This window comes from Astatotilapia calliptera, chromosome 6 (assembly GCF_964374335.1).
Source record: "Astatotilapia calliptera chromosome 6, fAstCal68.1, whole genome shotgun sequence".
In the NCBI taxonomy this organism is placed as follows: Eukaryota; Metazoa; Chordata; class Actinopteri; order Cichliformes; family Cichlidae; genus Astatotilapia; species Astatotilapia calliptera.
Window position 1 is genome coordinate 23,673,546 of NC_137427.1, and position 17,867 is coordinate 23,691,412.

Below are 17,867 nucleotides of genomic sequence, written 5' to 3' on the forward strand. Positions count from 1 at the left end.
TCTGACTACTATTTAACATGAATTTGAATCTGATTGTTTATTTTGAACACAGTCATATCCTGACAGTATAGATAGATATTGGTGTCTTTTTTTACATCACAAAAAAACTTCCATTATAACAGGGCTGTGCAGATCCTGATGATTGAAATCATACACTATCCATCAGATGCATGTAAGTAAAATCTATTTATATAGCTCTCTTTAAGACAAGAAACCAATCACAACGTGATTTACGGAGGTCTTAGTAAAAAAGACGACTACTACACGGTCAAAAATAACACACATGAACCAAGTAAAATGACGCGGAACGCAACGTTACCCGAATGTCTGTCTGAATAGATGAGCATGTGTGTGCTGTCTGTACAGCCCACAGCTCTATGGGCACAGGCGGAGCGGGGGGCAGGTCTGTCGTCATCGCTCCTGCTGCATTATTAATGAGGAGGCAGCGCCACGGAAAAACTGGCTCCTTCTGGTTTCCAGGCATAAATACAAAGCGCAGCCGGTCTGAGGAAAAAACGGCACAAAGGAAAACGGAGCGCTCTGAGGTTTTACAGCTAAAGACCAAGAGAGTCAGGTAACCAGCTCTTCTACTAAAGGGAAAAAACTGACATATTTGACAAGTTATTATTCAGCAGCGGGACGGTAAAGAGGACCGCCGTGATTTTAATTGTTAACGTAAGGGGGTGGAAAGAGGCTCTGTTATCTGTGGAAACACTGTGACAGCTCAGGGGGTCCTGAAGGCAACCGTACACACAAAACGTGACCCACTTGTTTGTGTTGAGAAAATATGAACGGGCACTGCTGCCTGTGTTTAAGCTCGCCGGTGGACGAGCACATCAGATGTTAGTTGATGTATCGCAGGTCTTTCTCTCTCTCTCTCTCTCTCTGTGTGTGTGTGTGTGTGTGTGTGTGTGTGTGTGTGTGTGTGTGTGTGTGTGTGTGTGTGTGTGTGTCGGGACAAAGTGCTCAGGCTGGAATAAGGTGGGTTTTTGCTTCTCGCTAAATGTCCGCTTTGAGGTGCCTTCAGGTGTTGTATGTTTGTTGTTGTTCTCACCATCACGTGTTGTCTTTCATAGATAATTAGTTAAAGTAACGCAGTAACGGAGTTTGCTTTGTTTCAAACTGCTGCCACTTTGGCATCACAGCTGAGCTATACGTGGCAGGGGGAGGCTTGTACTCCAGCTGATCCAAGCAGGATATCCACCAGGGAATCAAACAGTCTGATTTCCACAGATTTTTTACCTTCTCTCTGCTCTGCTGCTTTTCTAATGATCTTTGAACTCGTTATCTTCAGTTTATCGGATTTTTTTCTAGACCTAATTAATTTTATTCTTAATCATTTACTTATTGATGAGTTCTATTTGATCAGCTTCTCACTTTCTCGTACTCCCCTTCTTTTTAAAAAAAAAAAAATTATCAATGAATCCATGAAAATGATTTAATAAATAAAGTTGTCCTTGCAGGTAAAAATGTTATATGTAAATGAAGGGGATTTTTACAGCTCGACAACCCCAAAAACAAAACCTGTTGTTAACCTCTGTCGTGATTTCCTACAAATATAGCTTAAAATACCTTTAATTGGTTTTCTCGCTTTACATGTTTTCTGATTTGTGAATTTTATGCTTTGACTCTATCAGTGGTCATTTGTATACCCTCTTTGTGCATCTCTAATTGATTTCATTAATTATTGGATGCAGCAGCATCTTAGGGCACGGCTCTCCTCTTTATCTGCATTTGGAGAAGAACAGTGTGGTGTATAAAGGGGCACGTCGGTGGAGTGTTTATGTCTTTGTGAGCGGGGTGCCTCCGGTCCTTCCTCCCAGCTTGGGAAATGTAGAGATGGGAGAGAAGTGTGGAATGTCTGGCCTTTGGCAACACCCCCCGCCCGACTACCCTGCATTTTTCTTCCCCCATCTTTTTTCATGTAAGGATTTAGAAATGTCCATTTCCATGCTACTACTCGCATGGGACCAAAAGAGGAAATGCAGATGTGAGTGTGGACACAGCTGGAAAGGGCTGTGTTCACAATCAAAGCGGAGAGGAAAGCAGTAAAGATGAGAGCCACGAATGAGCTCAGACTCAGTGATTTAAGACATTCCAGCCCAAGACTCGCCCTGCAACTTGACAAGTCCACCAGCACGCACACTGTACTGTAGATTGCTATTTCTAGGTCAATGGTAGCCCTACCCCCTCCCCTCCCCGTCTATTCTCCTCACTCCACCCCACCCTCAGCCGTCTATCTACCCAAGGCCAAGCCACACATTAATCTGCTCTAGTGGTGTAAAGCCTGGTGCGGTGACATGTGGCGAGTGTATTACCCAGCCATAGAATTACATGCTACCACGGAGTGATGCGCAATCTGTCAGTTCTGTGTGTGTGTGTGTGTGTGTGTGTGTGTGTGTGTGTGTGTGTGTGTGTGTGTGTGTGTGTGTGTGTGTGTGTGTGTGTGTGTGTGTGTGTGTGTGTGTGTGTGTGTGTGTGTGTGTGTGTGTGAGAGAGATTAAATGCTTTCCATCAATTAGATCATCATCCGTTCAGGTGAATTTTAACAGTGAAATAGGATTTCTTTTGTAGGTCAAGCCAGATTTCATCAGAGTTATTCTAGATGGGTATGTTGCACTTACATTTCAGCACAAAGAAGAAAATGAACCTTACATGATTTCCAACATGGCCTAAACCTGGTTTGGGATCTTGTTTTAGGCACAAGTTCCCCCACGTCTGAGTGTCTTAGTCCGAGTGTGTGGAGAAGTGGGGAGGGGGGAGACAAAGCCTGTAAAGTCCCAGTTCTGGAATATAGAGGGTAGATAGAAAGCATTTCTGAAAAATTAACAACTGGGACTGTCACAATGTTGTCATATACAACATTGGAAAGTGCTGACACAAGGTCAGCGTGTTAATGTGCGTCTCCTCCAAAGTGGTGGTCAGAGAAGCTGAGGCATTTATCATAATGTAAACAGTAAGTACAAGTCACACATGAAGGTGGGTCTTTATTGGTTGCTGGAGATGATTCACGTAGTTACTTGTGTTTTCTGTGGACTGTGTCTGAGGAAACGCTTGCGTAATTCATCCGTAGAAACTAGTTTAACATCATACACATTTGCATCATGTGAAATAAAGAATTTAGCTTAAAAGGTTTTGCACATACATACATATGATCAGAGGCAATGGGCTGAAGGATATAAACCAAAAGGTACCCAACTAATAGCTCACCAGCATCCTTTTCTCTTTTCTGTTGTTGTCATTGTGTTTTGTTTTCTGCCACAAATCAGTTTCCTGTGTGATGTTCAAACTTAACAGCTGCAGAATTTAAAAAAAATCAAAATCACATAATGTCACAAAAACGCATTTGTACACCACATTCTTAAACAAACTGCCTTTGAAGCAGCAGAGCAAAGAGACATGGTAGTTCCCGACTGGGTTTTAAAAAACCGAAAAAACCAAAAAAAAAACATTTTTGAGTCCTTCATGAATATATTATTGTTCCAGAAATACATAGAGCAGACTAACACCAACCTCTTTTAAAGCCTGTGAATGAGTCCATTCATGTTGATGCTGAATTCATATTTCAATTTTAGATTCTGGGAATGTAACTGATGATTGGTGTCATTGTTAAAACTGTTTTCTTGTTGTTGTTGTTTCTGTGTGCAGAGAGTAAATGGAACATTTCTCAGCTCAAAGCATTCATGGCTGGGATTAGTTTCAGAGAAAAAGGCAAAACTGAAACTCATTTAATACTTACAAAGATGCGATTCAGTGTTTTAATTGGTAGCTTGTTCACAAGTGCTAATGGAGAATGGAGTCAGTCAAGCGTTGTGCATGGATTAACCGCTTAATATTCTTATATGTTAGTAATAATACAGTTTGAGAAAATCAATAGATTATGTGTCCATGGATACTAGGGCTGCCACAAACGATTATTTTGATAGTCGACTAGTCACCGATTATTTATGCGATTAGTCGACTAATCAGATCATCATCCACTGGACGTAAAACTACAGCTTATTGCACCAGCAGCATCTGCTCTTATATAACTATCATTAGCTTACAGCTTTAAGCTTTTAAGGTGCTAACTAAAAATAAAGACAAGATGATAGTTTATTCAATTTTAATGAAATTTGCAGATTGTTTCGGTAAAGTTTAATAAACTCCTTGCTATCTAAAATATAACAGGACACCGGAGTATATTCTCCAGCATCTCACACTTCTGATGATCAGCTGTCTGCTTTGTTTATTCAGCTGTGTAAAAACTATAACTTTAATCTCAGCCAAACCGATTTACTCAGGAACAAATAAAATACTAAAAAAAAAAAAAAGCCAAACAACAACATTTTTAATTTATCTAAGTGACTCATATATATTTAACCTGAGTCGCGAAAGACGGCGGTGGGTTTGAAAACAATTTGCCGGGAGTCCGGTGTTCTCATGGCGCTAGTGACCTAGCCCCCGGCTAGCTATCGAGCTAGTGGGTAACAGACGTCTCTGAAAATGTCGGAGCGCTTTTGAAAATATGTGGTGTCCTGATAAACTGAGCTGATATTTGAGGTTTACACAGCTACATTCTCGCCTGAAAATATGTTAAACGTTTATTTTGTGACCCAGAAAGAATAATAAGAGTAATATTAAAACTAACTAGCTACCGCCATTGTTGGAAACTAAGCTGGGCCGCGCTATGAATTCTGGGACACAGCTGCTTCTTCTTCTTCGGGGTTTAACGGCAGCTGGCATCCTTGTACATGCTGTGCTGCCATCTTCTGTTTCAGTCCGTTATTACACTCTTAAATCCTGCTATTATTCCTGCGTCTTTTGCGATCTTACAAAGCTTCAAACGACACGTCGACTATTAAATCAGTCGTCGACGATTTTGATAGTCGACGTAATCGTGACTAGTCGACAAATCGTGGCAGCCCTAATGGATACACAATATTGTTCCAGTTTACAGAGTGTATAGAAAAGATAGACATAGCTTCTTGGTCTGAAAAGTAAAACCAATGTAAATGTGCCTCGAACCTGCACTCGTCAGATTGGGAATTGTGAGTGTGACAATCATCTGATTTCAAAACACGTGAAACTCCCAAATCCTGTTTTTCTAACAGTACGTATTTCGATTGTTACCAGTGAACGACTGCAGAATTAAAGCACTTTGAAATCAGATGTTTCTTTTTGATACACCCTGTACTTTTCTAATTGCTTTATGGTCTCCAGCATCTCAAAGGACAATAAAGAAGCATAAGCGTTATGGCGAGCTTATCTTGTGATTTAGAAGTCGCTGTCATAAGATTGTGGGGTGTATCTCAGTTTGCTATGCCAATCACACCCATTTTCAAAAAAAAAAAAAAAACCCCAGATAGCAGCGGGCAAAAGCTCAGCTTCTAGGCAGGACGGTGTCAGTGGGTGATGTCGTGGCAGCTGCATCCGTCTTTATATACAGTTTATAGTCTAAATCTGTAAATTCCAGCAAAACAAATAAACATCATCCACGGGGGAGAGGAAAATAAGAAGAAAATTATTTTATTCACAGTGTTGCTCCGTGATTTGAAACATTGCTGAAAAAAGAACCCCTCAAACATAGTAAATATTGGAAGAAGCCCCTGTTCTACAAATCCAGGAAGTCTGACCTGTATTCACGAGGAGGATCATGAAGTCAGGCCACATGTCATGTACTGACGGGCAGATTTGAGGGTTTAACGCACATCTGTTTCAGCCGTCGGATACGAGCGTTTCTCGTACAGATGTTCTGTCAAAGCTTGTGGTTTCCTCTCTGACAGCCTTTTTGTTCTTTGATCAGCTGATCTTGCAACTGAACTATCACTGCTCACAACTTTCTTACAACACAGTTCCTCAAAAAAACCCTCCAAAATCAAGTCAAAGTTTAATATCTGTGCAGAGGCCTATTGTGTGTCACAGTTATGTCTTTTTGCGGTCTGCAGAGTGCGTGTACGTCTTTCAGCTGGGTGGCCTCAAGCAAACGAAACTCTGTCTATTTTCTAAACAGTATATTATGTACTGAACTCTCTCCGGTGTTGCTGTGGTAACAAAGCAGGGAGTTGTGTGTGTGTGTGTGTGTGTGTGTGTGTGTGTGTGTGTGTGTGTGTGTGGTGTGGGGGGGGGGGGGGGGGGCAGGATATGGGTTACCTCAGAAGACATTATGCTGATGCTTGTACAAGTCAGGAGTAGGAAAACAGACCTAAACGTTATCATATAATGGTGATAACTTTTGACCGATATATCTCCCATAAGGAACTACAGTGTTAGTTTGTAGTGACGTTCAGGAATGTCCTCCGTGCTGTTTCCCACACTCATCCACAGCTGTCCATACATCGATAGTGAACAGCCTTGTGTGGCTGAACAACAAGGTCGTCTGTGTGTTATGTCTTCACAGTCACGGTGTCTCTGAGCAGTTTCAGTTAAATTAGAGGGACTCTGGCAAGAAATGAGCAAGGGTTTGCTTTTGTGCCTTTGTATAGTCTATTCTCTGATGGAAATAACAGGGTTGTCTCATCGCTTCTAATTTGGCCTTGTGCTTAATAATAAACAGACACACTATGGGAAGGCAGAACATTAGCCGCATGGCATTAAGTTAATCACAGGTATAAACACAGCTGTAAATGTTGGTTATATTCACAGGAATGCCAATAAGCAGGACTTACCAGTTGTAAAATAGGTTGCGTGTGGCTTTATTTTTGTGTTAAAACAAGAACATACTTAGACCAACAAGCAGAGCACCAAAGAGGCCCAGATTTGACTCTGGTTTGAGGTCTACTGGTCAAAAAGTTCTGGTTTGGTTGGGTAGTGTGAATAAATCATCGTCTTGTGTATGCTACATTCGCTGAACAAGATCATTTTATTATCTTATTTTCACCACGTCCTTGTTATTCTTGTTATTCTGTAGGTGAAACTGGTGAGAGAGAATTTAAATTCCATTCTTTTTATATGTCTTTTTTTATATTTATCATCAATTCCTCTCCAAGGTAACTGCCTTTAACAAACCCTGCCACTTTTTTCTGTCATCGTCCTGAGGGTGGTGAAGTCATGCCCAGGCAATACGTTTGTCAGGCAGCCAACAGCACAGATGTGCAGGGCACACCTGTAAATGTTTTGGGTTTCGAAAAGTCCTCAAACTGAAATCATCACATGGATAGTCGCCGCAGGCTCTAAAAACAGGGTTTTGGAAGCTAAGAGTTTGACAGACTTAAAGCTGATCTTTCTTGATGTAGAACCTCTGAGCAAATTGGCACTTTACGAACACACGCATGCACAGATATACACATGTTGTGTTGCTGTTACACTTGTTTTACATGTACAGAGCAAATTTGAGTTAAATAGCTTTAGACTTTATTGTCCTCTTGGGTAGTTTTGCTCTAAAGGTTCCAGTGTCAAGTAAAAAATGCACTCTCAGTAGTTTCCCTAACCTTTCCTATACATAGCAAAACTACATAATGTGGAGTTTCTGAGTTTTACATGTGTATTTGTCACCCTCCTGTCAGTGTCATCATTTGTAACTTGGTTCTTGTTCTTTGCTCTGTCCCCAGCCTTCATTGCAGAGGAGTTTGGACGGCATGCAAAGTTGTGAAATTTCCTCAGACAGCACTGATGATCCTCTTAGTAGCGGCCTACGTATTCATCGGCAGCCTCGAATAGTAGTGATTGGAGCTGGCTTGGCTGGCCTGGCCGCAACTAAGATCCTACTGAAAAACGGCTTCACTGATGTCTCTGTCCTAGAGGCATCGGACCACATCGGCGGGAGAGTTCAGAGCGTTCAGCACGGTGGGAGGATTTTTCTGTCTTAACCCAAAATTAGCATCACACACTAATTGGGTTAACGGGTAGAATGGAGATCTCCAGTTGATTAAATCATGAAGTTCTATGTCAAGTTATATTATACGATGGGGCAAAGTCTCTAGAAAACCATTGTGCTTACTGGCAATCATTTGAATGGATCATGGACGAGGTCACTGGTTAAGTCGTTTGGAAAGCTTCTCTGTTTTGATTTTGTTTGGTTAATAAGAAGTCACATTACCCACACGAGTGTGATTAAGAGTCTAAGTTGGCTGTTAAAGATATTGGAAAACAGCAATTTATCAGCCCCGAGAGTGTGATTGAATCAACTTTATCCACTCAAGACAACATTAGAAAGCTGGCTGTTTATCAGCATGAGCAACTAAATTAGCATTAGCTAACAGATCATTACAAACTGTTTTAATATATGAAAATTGCTACATGTTGCACTTTTAAATGGATTTCAGTTTTATCTGTTAGCTAAAATATGAGGGCATCTAGCTTAACTTCACATAAACGGTGAATAAAATAGTTGGGCGTAGCCACCATCTCGTCACTCACACGTAAATGAAGTCCTGTTATGGTGAGCTGAGCATTTTCGCTGCTGCCGTCTTATTGTTCACTAAATGCACACAGTCCTGACCCAAGAAGGCATTTAGAATGAAAATAATTTACAAAATGTTTTATTATATGTAATCTGAAGCTAGTAACTGAGCCAATAGCCAAACAGCCCCTGTAGTTACGCGGCTGTTTGCTCAAAGGTCCTTGCCTGATGACTGTGTAAATGCCATAAGGCACTTCAGCACTGACTTCACCTGTCATACCTGGAAGCTACGTCCATCTTTATGGATGAAGCCCAAAAGCTTAAAAAAAATTTGATGAATGAATAAAACACAAAAACTTGCAAAATGGTTTCTGTAGGTAGCTAGCTACTAGCTTTAGGAAGCCACTTCACTTCACTGTTAAACAAAATGTGCTAATTAGGTAAACTGACCTAGCCATGTTCGTCTTAGCAGCGTCTTATTGATCTTATTTTAAACATACAGACCTGCATAAGGCCCCTTATGAACCCAATAACTGTACAGAAAAGGTTTTGAATTTTATGCCAGAAAAACTAAGTTAATAATTTTGCCCTATTTAGGTAAAAAAAATTTCCAGGTAACAGTTTAAAATCTGCTGAGGTTTTCCCAAGAAAACAATATTTGACATATGGTCAGTTTTTAACTTTGATTGGTTAGTTTCAGTTAAACTGTGCTGTTAATCAGTCATACAGTCGCACAATCAGGATTTCCTGAATATGCCAAAAACCGCACTTCCTCAAATGCATTTCTACATATTTTAGTGACGTTGTTGTGATTATCTTACAAAATCAACTGAACTGTGAGTCTTAGGCAAGAAAAATTTAGCCTTCCACTGATTTCCACCATGATGAATTCTTCTAACTGGCAAGAACAAACGAGCGGTTAATAAAAAGAGCCTGGCTCTGTGCGCATAAAAGGAGCCACATGTAAAAAACATGCACGCATTCGGTTACACGTAAGTCTATATGTTAGGTGCTGTGTTTGTGTGCTTGAGTGCGTGTGGTTACTTCTGTCGTTTTATCAAAAAGTGAACGCATACAGTGGGTTTGATGCTATTATCCTCAGAAAAGAAAATTCATGGTATTCCACTGGGGCTTTAGCTTTGGTATTTTAATTGCGTTGACCTACTTTTGAACTCTATAATTACCCAAAACTCCAGAGTGATTGTGCTTGAGCCAAGAAGACCGTATATACTGCATCACTCAGGGGCACTTAGGAGACCCTGTGTTCTTTAAATTAATCTCTATTGATTTTTCTGTACTACAGGAAAAGCAACTTTGGAGCTTGGCGCTACCTGGATCCATGGTGCCAATGGGAACCCAGTATACCACCTGGCGGAGGACAACGGGCTGCTTGAACACACCACAGATGGGGAGAGGAGTGTGGGACGCATCAGCCTGTACACCAAGAACGGTGTGGCTCACTACCAGACCAATGTCGGGAAGAGGATCCCCAAGGACCTGGTGGAAGAGTTCAGTGACCTGTACAATGAGGTGAGGGGACACATTTGCGCACAATTGGATGCACACATCAGCATGCAAAAATGGAAGTGTGCACGAACAGAGATGCTGGATGTTCAACCTGCATAACAACTCAATATGCAAGTGAAATTTTGCCACATATTGTCGGCAGTAGCCAGATTATATAAGGTCAGCAGTAACCATTGAAAAAACTCACTGTGCAGGCTCACTTTGTTCTAGCTGTAATCCATGATTTTAAATCCAGAATATGTTAGGCTGGATTAATAAGAATGTGGATTAAGTGATGCACAAGAGCAACGCATTTGTGCAGACATGGAAAAACAGGCTGGAACAGCTTCAATAAATTATTGTAGTGAGCAAGGTGATTTTACTGTAGCAAGTCTTCTCACGCTCATTACATTTTCTTTTTCTTTTTTTTTACTGTTGTGTAAGTTGTTGTTTAAGTAGGTCACATCTGGAAAAGCACTTACAGAGAGAAGGTATAGCAGCACACACACATTTTTCTTTTCAGCATCTGTGCAGTGACGAATCTGAATTTTACAGCTTCGCAGATATGAGCAGAAAAAAGAGCTTTACATTATTTTAAAACCTGAAGATTTGTGGTGAATTGTCCTCTTACAGTGAAATGAGTCTATGCTGTTCAAATCACTCCAGTTTTCCAGCTCTTGTGAATATAGTGCATGCTTTGATGCACATTTGATTGCACAAGCTCTCTTGGTATTTGTGATGCGTATAAAAAATTGGTTTGACTTTGAAAGGGAAGTGATCCTGTGCAACTTTGCGGCCCGCAAAGTTGCACAGGATCACTTCCCTTTTACCACACGGTGTACTGTGATATCATAAAAGGGACCCCCTGATGATCCTCTACCTAATCACATGAGCCAAGGTGTGAAAATGGGTGTGGTTCAGTGATTATTCCTTGAGCGAAACGAAAAGTAGTTTGTAACAGTCAGCAAATAGCTCAGCATTGTGCACATGCTGATTTAAAACAGAGCTGGGAGAGAGATCAGAGCTAAGAAAATGACCAACACACATGCAATCAAGCAAGAAACCATCAGGCACAAGGGGAATTTGGGGGTTGGGAAGGTGAGGTAGAGTCAGGAAGTCAGTTGGAACCATTTGTACTTAGGCCCAAGCGTAACATTCAACCTGAAATGTCTAAACTCCAGTACATGGGCTGCATTCGGAAAGTCAGGGATTCATTAACTGGAAGTCGAGACAACAGCTTTGCGCTGTTATGTTTTGACTCAATACATGTTGATGCATAACTGATGTGGTCCTTACTGGCTGTTCTTTCTAGGAAATGGTTCATAATCAACATTGTGGAAGCACATTTTGTCAGCACACCAGCATTTCTTCATAGTGTCCTTTACTGCTGTCTTTGTTCTGCTTTTTACCGGCCTGTAATGTGTTGTAACTTGTTCTGTCTGTAGTGTTTCGCCATGATGCCAGTGTTTAGTCCTGCAAGTACAGAAATCTGGCCTGGACTGAAATAAACTGGTTTCTTTTAGTTCCTCATTTCACAATGCCCTGCTTTCTTTACATCGTTCCTTGCCTTTTGCTCTCGTTTAGGTGTACGAGCTGACTCAGGAGTTCTTCAAGAACGGGAAACCCGTCTGTGCTGAGAGCCAGAACAGCGTTGGCGTTTTTACACGAGACGTGGTCCGCAAGAAGATCATGTTGGATCCTGATGACTCTGACAGCACCAAGAAAGTCAAACTGTCCATGCTACAGCAGTACCTCAAGGTGTGCGTTGTTTCGTTTGAAGACAAACATTTGTAAATTTGGAGTCCTAGAAAATAACTGATACTCATGAACCCCGAAGCTTTGGTTTGTTTCCTTATCGCTGCCTATAATCCATGTAGCTATCAATGGACAAATAAATATTATAAATTAAAAAAAAAAAGGCACAGTGAGCGGCGTAAGTACAACTTGCAGATAAATAAAAACAATCTTGCTAACATACGTCATTTACATGGGAATGGGGCATCTGTCTGGTATGATTGCCATAGCAACCCTAATCTTTCATTCATAAAGTAGGCTAACATTGCTGTGGTTAGCATTTAGCATGGGCTAGCTGCCTGTAATTCACTTTAATCAGTTAAATTGGGGTGACAAGTCACAGCAATGATCACATTTTCCAGTTTAATGTGAGCCTGCATAGTCCACCTCTCAGGATACTGCTTAGTGATCACCCTGGATTGTTTTAATTGGGCTGAGCGATTCATTTTCCTAGAGACTACATGAGAATCTGGGACTGTTACTTTAACCTGCTGCCATTAACGGTCGCATCGCAGTAGCAGATCCTCTGCCTCAATCTTCCTCTTTCGTTACCATCCTCTTCTGTCGCCAATTAGCTCATAAAGGGATGAAGTCAATAACATGGCATAACAGTCCCAGTGTGTCATGTGTCCCCTAGGGAGATTTACTTGACCACAACTAGATAGACAAATAGATCTTGATTGACTGTCGCCTCACATAGTTGTTGAAAACATTAATTTTCTATCAACCCTGCAAGTAGTACAAGCAAAGCTATGCTAACCTAGCTCATTAGTGGCCTAGGTACATCCTCATAGAACTGAAGTTATAGCCTGTATAACTTTATATTTCAAAGTGAATATAAAGTGAGTGCATGTGGAGAAACGCAGCAGGGAAGCAAATGGCAAACATTAGGTAACTGCTGCCATACTGGTTCACCAGCTAATGAGCCAGAAGCAGGTGTAGCTGTCCTCTAAACCCTGTGTATTCCCAGTATGTTTAAACTAGTTAATTCATGCTGATTTGTTGAGTGCAGTAGCTGCAGAGATGACTTGCTGACACGCAGTAAATACTTTAATGGCTGCAGAGGTTTGATTTTGAATGTTAGCATTGCTACTTTAGTGACACCTGATCCTCTATGTTGATGTTGCATCATGTTTCAGGTGGAAAGTTGTGAAAGCAGTTCTCCCAGTATGGACGAGGTGTCCCTGAGTGAGTTTGGTGAGTGGACGGAGATCCCCGGGGCACATTATGTCATCCCTGAAGGTTTTATGAAGATCATGGAGCTCCTGGCCCAGGACATCCCCTCCCACACCATCTGCCTTCGCAAGCCGGTGCGCTGCATCCACTGGAACTACTCAGCCCAGCATCAGGAGGTGATCACTAAGAGCAGCGACGACAACCACAATGAAAACAACCACAGCAGCCAGCCTGTGATGCGGGGTCACCCTGTCAGCGTGGAGTGCGAGGATGAGGAGTGGATCATGGCCGACCACGTGATCGTGACGACCTCTCTGGGCGTGCTGAAGCAAAACCACGAAGCCATGTTCTCGCCCTCTCTTCCCGAGGACAAGGTCCTCGCCATCGAGAAGTTGGGCATCAGCACCACCGACAAGATATTCTTGGAGTTTGAGGAGCCCTTCTGGAGCCCCGAGTGTAACAGCATCCAATTTGTGTGGGAGGACGAGGCCCAACTGGAGCAGCTGGCCTACCCCGAGGAGCTGTGGTACAAAAAAATCTGTAGCTTTGATGTCCTCTATCCACCTGAGCGCTACGGCTACATGCTGAGCGGCTGGATCTGTGGGCAGGAGGCGCTGTACATGGAGCGCTGCGATGACGAAACGGTGGCCGAGACCTGCACTGAGCTGCTGAGGCGCTTTACAGGTGAGGGCATGTAGACGCAGATGTATAGAGCTTGGACAGTTTTACGCTCATAACAAGATATGCTATTCTTATGACTTTTTAAAACTGCATTTAAAATAGGATCTAGTTTAACTAACAAAGAACTATTGAGGACAAATAAGAGATCTCTACTTTTATAATCTTCACTTCTGTGGATTTAATAAACCAGGCAAATTCAGCTGTAACCTCCTTCTTTAATTCTAGTGAAGCCTTCACTAAGAATCAGTCATCTAAAACTAACACGGTTCAGTCTGAGGCTGTGAGTTCAGTGACTCATTTGTACTATGATTAAGGTTGGGTCATTGTACTTCATAGAAAGGAAATGATGTCACCTTTCAGCTGTGATGTAAGCACCTTTTTTTTTTCTGCAAAGAAAGGCTGAGAGATAATACCGCTGAATGACTCTGGTGCCTTCTTTGTGTTCGGTGAACAGCAGCTTACCAGTCTCGTGTCACCGCTCAGAGAGCTGATGTTGCACAAGGCAGAGAGTCATTTATTGTCACTGGGATTTTTAACCATCCCTTCTTTTATACATACACAAACAATCCAGTACTTGCTGCTACCAGTTACATGATGCACGTCACATCTTGCGCAACTGGGGAAAAAACAGAAGGCTGACTAACTGCTTCAAAGTGACTGGAAGCTAAAATGTAACACGCACTACTGTTTGGCAACTTGCATAAGGTAAGAAGTGCAGAGAGGAAAGGTCTCGGATTATATTCTACCTCAGAAGTAGGTCACAGAGACACTTACTGTCACTTCATGATAAGGTCAGTGGACTGTAATTTGCACAGAGAAGCCAAACACATACAGTCACTCCTCATTTAGGTCAGCGTGGTTTAATCCCTTCAGCTGTTTGCTTAATTGCATCACTCACTGGTGCCTCTCTGCTCGCACACAGTCACAAGTTGATTTGTGTTGGCAGATTAAACATCCAAGTGTAAAAGCTAGTCCAGGTTAGCTGCTGGTCTTTCATATAATTTTACCATTTTAGAGGTATCTGAAAAACATCTCAACAACTTGGAGTTGCTTTGAAATTGTTGTACAGACATTTCTTTCTTTCACACCTGATGATGATGGTGGCTCATGAAATGTCAACCATCAGTTATCGTTCTCTGCTTTTGTTGATTTAGGGATGGTTTTTAAATCTTAGCATCCTAACCCACTGACATGGTAGCTCCTAAACATGTTGGATCTGCCACAGTGAGAGCTGAGACGGATAATAAGAGCAGCTATTGTCGACTTGCTGACTGTCATTGTCTTTTTATCTCAGCTGACTCCTTTGTCTTTCCACCCTTTCGTCCATCTCCAGGGAACCCCGACATTCCAAAGCCCCGGCGCATCCTGCGCTCCTCATGGGGCAGCAACCCGTACATCCGAGGCTCCTACTCCTTCACCAGAGTCGGATCCAGTGGTGCGGACTGTGAAAAGCTGGCCATGCCACTACCTTATGCCAATAGCACCAAGGCTCCAGTAAGAACTGCTTACATTACAGTTGCTAGATATTTAGTTGTCATTTATTGATTAGTAGACATCCTTTTTTTTTTTTTAATGCACTACACAAACTCTTTGAGTAGAACAGTGCCATGTAAGTGCCAGTCTATTGACCATTTTACCACTTTTATCCATATACTGTATGTTGACTTTACACTTTTTCTTTATAATTATTTCCACAGTTCCCTTTCTAGAAAATGTTTTACTGATTATTTTATAGTTTGAAATCTTATATTTTTTACTTAGAAGCTGAACTGTTCTGAGTGTAGACGTTTGGGATGGCAGTGTTTTTGCCCTCATGGTTTGTTTACAACCTTCGGCCACACTCAGAGATCATGTGCCCAGTGTGGCCGCGTCATCACATACATGTCAGAGCCCAGCTGGTGCAGAGCGAATACAGCTGGTGTCAGGAGGGTCCGAAGTGCTGATTGCAGGCCAAAAGTCTAGACCATGAAACTCGATGCATTCTGGGTGAAAGGGAGAAGGGGCTAGGAGTGTGGGGGTGGAGGATCCGTGTGTTCACTTGACACTGCTGAAGGAACGGCATGACCCCCTTCTGCTGAAGTGTACAACCCTGGCAAAGTGAAATCCCGAGCCCTCAGGAAAGTTTCTGTAGCCTCCTACATGTGGAGCACTAACAAGGGAGTGAAATAGGAGCGAGTGCCTCAGGAGAAACAGAAAAAACCAACATGATGACATTGATGGATCGTGATTGAATCTCATTTTTGTTCCCTCTCTGGTTTCCTCTCCTCCCCTCTTTGCTCAGCCCTTACAGGTCCTGTTTGCTGGAGAGGCCACCCACAGAAAATACTATTCCACTACCCATGGTGCTTTGCTATCAGGGCAGAGAGAGGCCACTCGCCTGATGGAGATTTACCAGGACTTGAACAGCGCGGAAACCACGAAGCCTAATATATAAAAATAAATGAACCTCTGACTAGTGAAAAAAATACAAACCTGTTGAGTTGAAGCTTTTCATCCTGATGATTAAGTTATACTTAAAAGCATAGCTCGGGCATTATTACACCTGTAACAAATGACTTTTGTTTCTATTGTACTGTAGATTTGAATCATGCTAAATTTTTATTTGAGATGTACTGTTCAGAAGTTGCCAATGGTGCTGTCATTTCATTTCTTTATCATTCTTTTTTTAATCAGTAATTTAATGTTTATAATAACAGCATCTGTAATTTAACTTGTTTTTGTAAGTGCCTTCTGTACGTAATGCTATGTTATTTCGAAAATAATGAAAATACTAAACAAAAAAAATCGAAGGTTTTAACAAAATAAAAGTTTTATCATCATTTAATACGGTTTTGTTTTGTTTTCTTGATTCATTAAATTTATTAAACACCAGTGGGTGTGCAGATGTTCTCATTATTTTGAGTGAGAGGGAGCACAAAGTGGTGCACGTGGAAAGAAGAGGAAAAAGGCTCCAAAGTGACAGATGGTGTTAGAACAGGCCTCAGCCCAGCCTCCACTTCTGTTGGACAACACTGTCAATCCTCTTAATCAGAGACGGAAAAGACCAGGGAAGGTTTCAATTAACAACAAATGAAAACGGGTTTTAAATTCTGTGTTTACGCCCCACCGATCATCATTTTCCAGAGTCAGGTGGTCGTATGAAAACAAGCCCTCTTTAACTACAAACCCTCACCGCTTGTTAACACACAAATCTAACCAGCTAATCGCATGACAGCAACTGCATGATTCAGGCATGGTAGGTCTGAATCTGTCGCGATTGTTGGTGCCAAATAGGCAGGTCTGAGTATTTTAGAAACTGATGAGCAGCTAGAATTTTACTCAAAAATTTAAGGGAACTACTTAAAAAAAATGTTTTAAAGTATTACAAAGAATGCTCTGAAAAAGAAAATGTCCAGTGAGAGGCAGTTCTGAGGAAAAGTGCCTTATTAATGTAAGAGGAGAATGGCCAGACTGCTTTAATGTTAAGTGGGGGGTAATATTAACTCAAATAACTACTGGTTAGAACTGAGGTATGCAGCAGAGCATCTCAAGATGCACCACAAGCAGCAGAAGACCGATTCACACATGCTGACCAAAATTGGATATTAAAAGACTGAGAAATGGGATGTGTCAGCAACAAAAGTTTCATCACATCAGGAGAGCTAAAATGACTAAATTTTTCATTTTAAAAAAAGTTTTTTAACATTTAGGCTATTTTTCATTAGGGGAAAGAGTAAGTGGCTTTTCCAACACTGAATATGGGAAGCTTTAAGGGGAAAAGTTCACAACATTGACTTTCACCAATTTATGCTAGCCATGTCAACAAACACGCTAACTGTTGGACTTTATAGAGCATGGAAGAAAATAACTTATGTGGAGTCTGGCAGGCAGATGTCAGTTCAGTGCATTATTTGTTTCAGTTGCTTGTAGATTGTTCAGAATTAATCTCACAGAATTGATAAATGGTTCAGAAAAGTGTTTTATTTTATTAAAACATTCACATATAATTAGAGAACTCCAAGACCGGCACAAAAAATAACTGCAGAGGAAAGTAACTCAAAATTGCCCCTCTGTGCTTTAAGGATAAATCGGTGCACCCTGACAAGCACCATGTCACGAATGGTTACCCAGAATCCATTACTGATCACATGTTTGGTTGGAAGTTTCCAATTAAAATCTACTTAGGCTGCAGATCTGTAGTTGTGGTCAGCTTTATTTAAGCCACATTAAGGAAGCAGCCGAAAGAAGCCTACAGTACTACATATCAGTTCTGCACAGAGACTTTTACCTGATTTCCAAAGTATTGCAAACAGTATGTGTTTCAGATTTTTGCCTCAATGTCTCTTTTTCAACCCAGACACTTCTTTTTTATTTTCCTATATGCCCCAAAACTTCTTAGTCTCAAAAACTC

At 41.5% G+C, this 17,867-nt stretch overlaps 1 protein-coding gene across 1 annotated transcript; it reads left to right on the forward strand.

Annotated features, from left to right (window-relative positions):
- The first annotated feature begins 434 nt into the window (after nt 1–434).
- On the forward strand, nt 435–16,301 carry smox (spermine oxidase). The gene is made up of 7 exons (XM_026171178.2): nt 435–574; nt 7,530–7,764; nt 9,624–9,850; nt 11,411–11,584; nt 12,760–13,480; nt 14,811–14,971; nt 15,759–16,301. Exons 2-7 carry the CDS (start codon nt 7,557–7,559, stop codon nt 15,909–15,911), a joined length of 1,644 nt encoding a protein of 547 aa, XP_026026963.1. The 5' UTR covers nt 435–574; nt 7,530–7,556; the 3' UTR covers nt 15,912–16,301.
- The last annotated feature ends 1,566 nt before the right edge of the window (nt 16,302–17,867 follow it).

Excerpts from the sequence above, each read along its gene's own strand:
- smox (XM_026171178.2), top strand. The coding sequence starts at position 7,557 with ATGCAAAGTTGTGAAATTTCCTCAGACAGCACTGATGATCCTCTTAGT. Across the intron at positions 9,851-11,410 it reads TCAGTGACCTGTACAATGAG|GTGTACGAGCTGACTCAGGA; the intron begins GTGAGGGGACAC and ends GCTCTCGTTTAG. Across the intron at positions 14,972-15,758 it reads CCAATAGCACCAAGGCTCCA|CCCTTACAGGTCCTGTTTGC; the intron begins GTAAGAACTGCT and ends CTCTTTGCTCAG.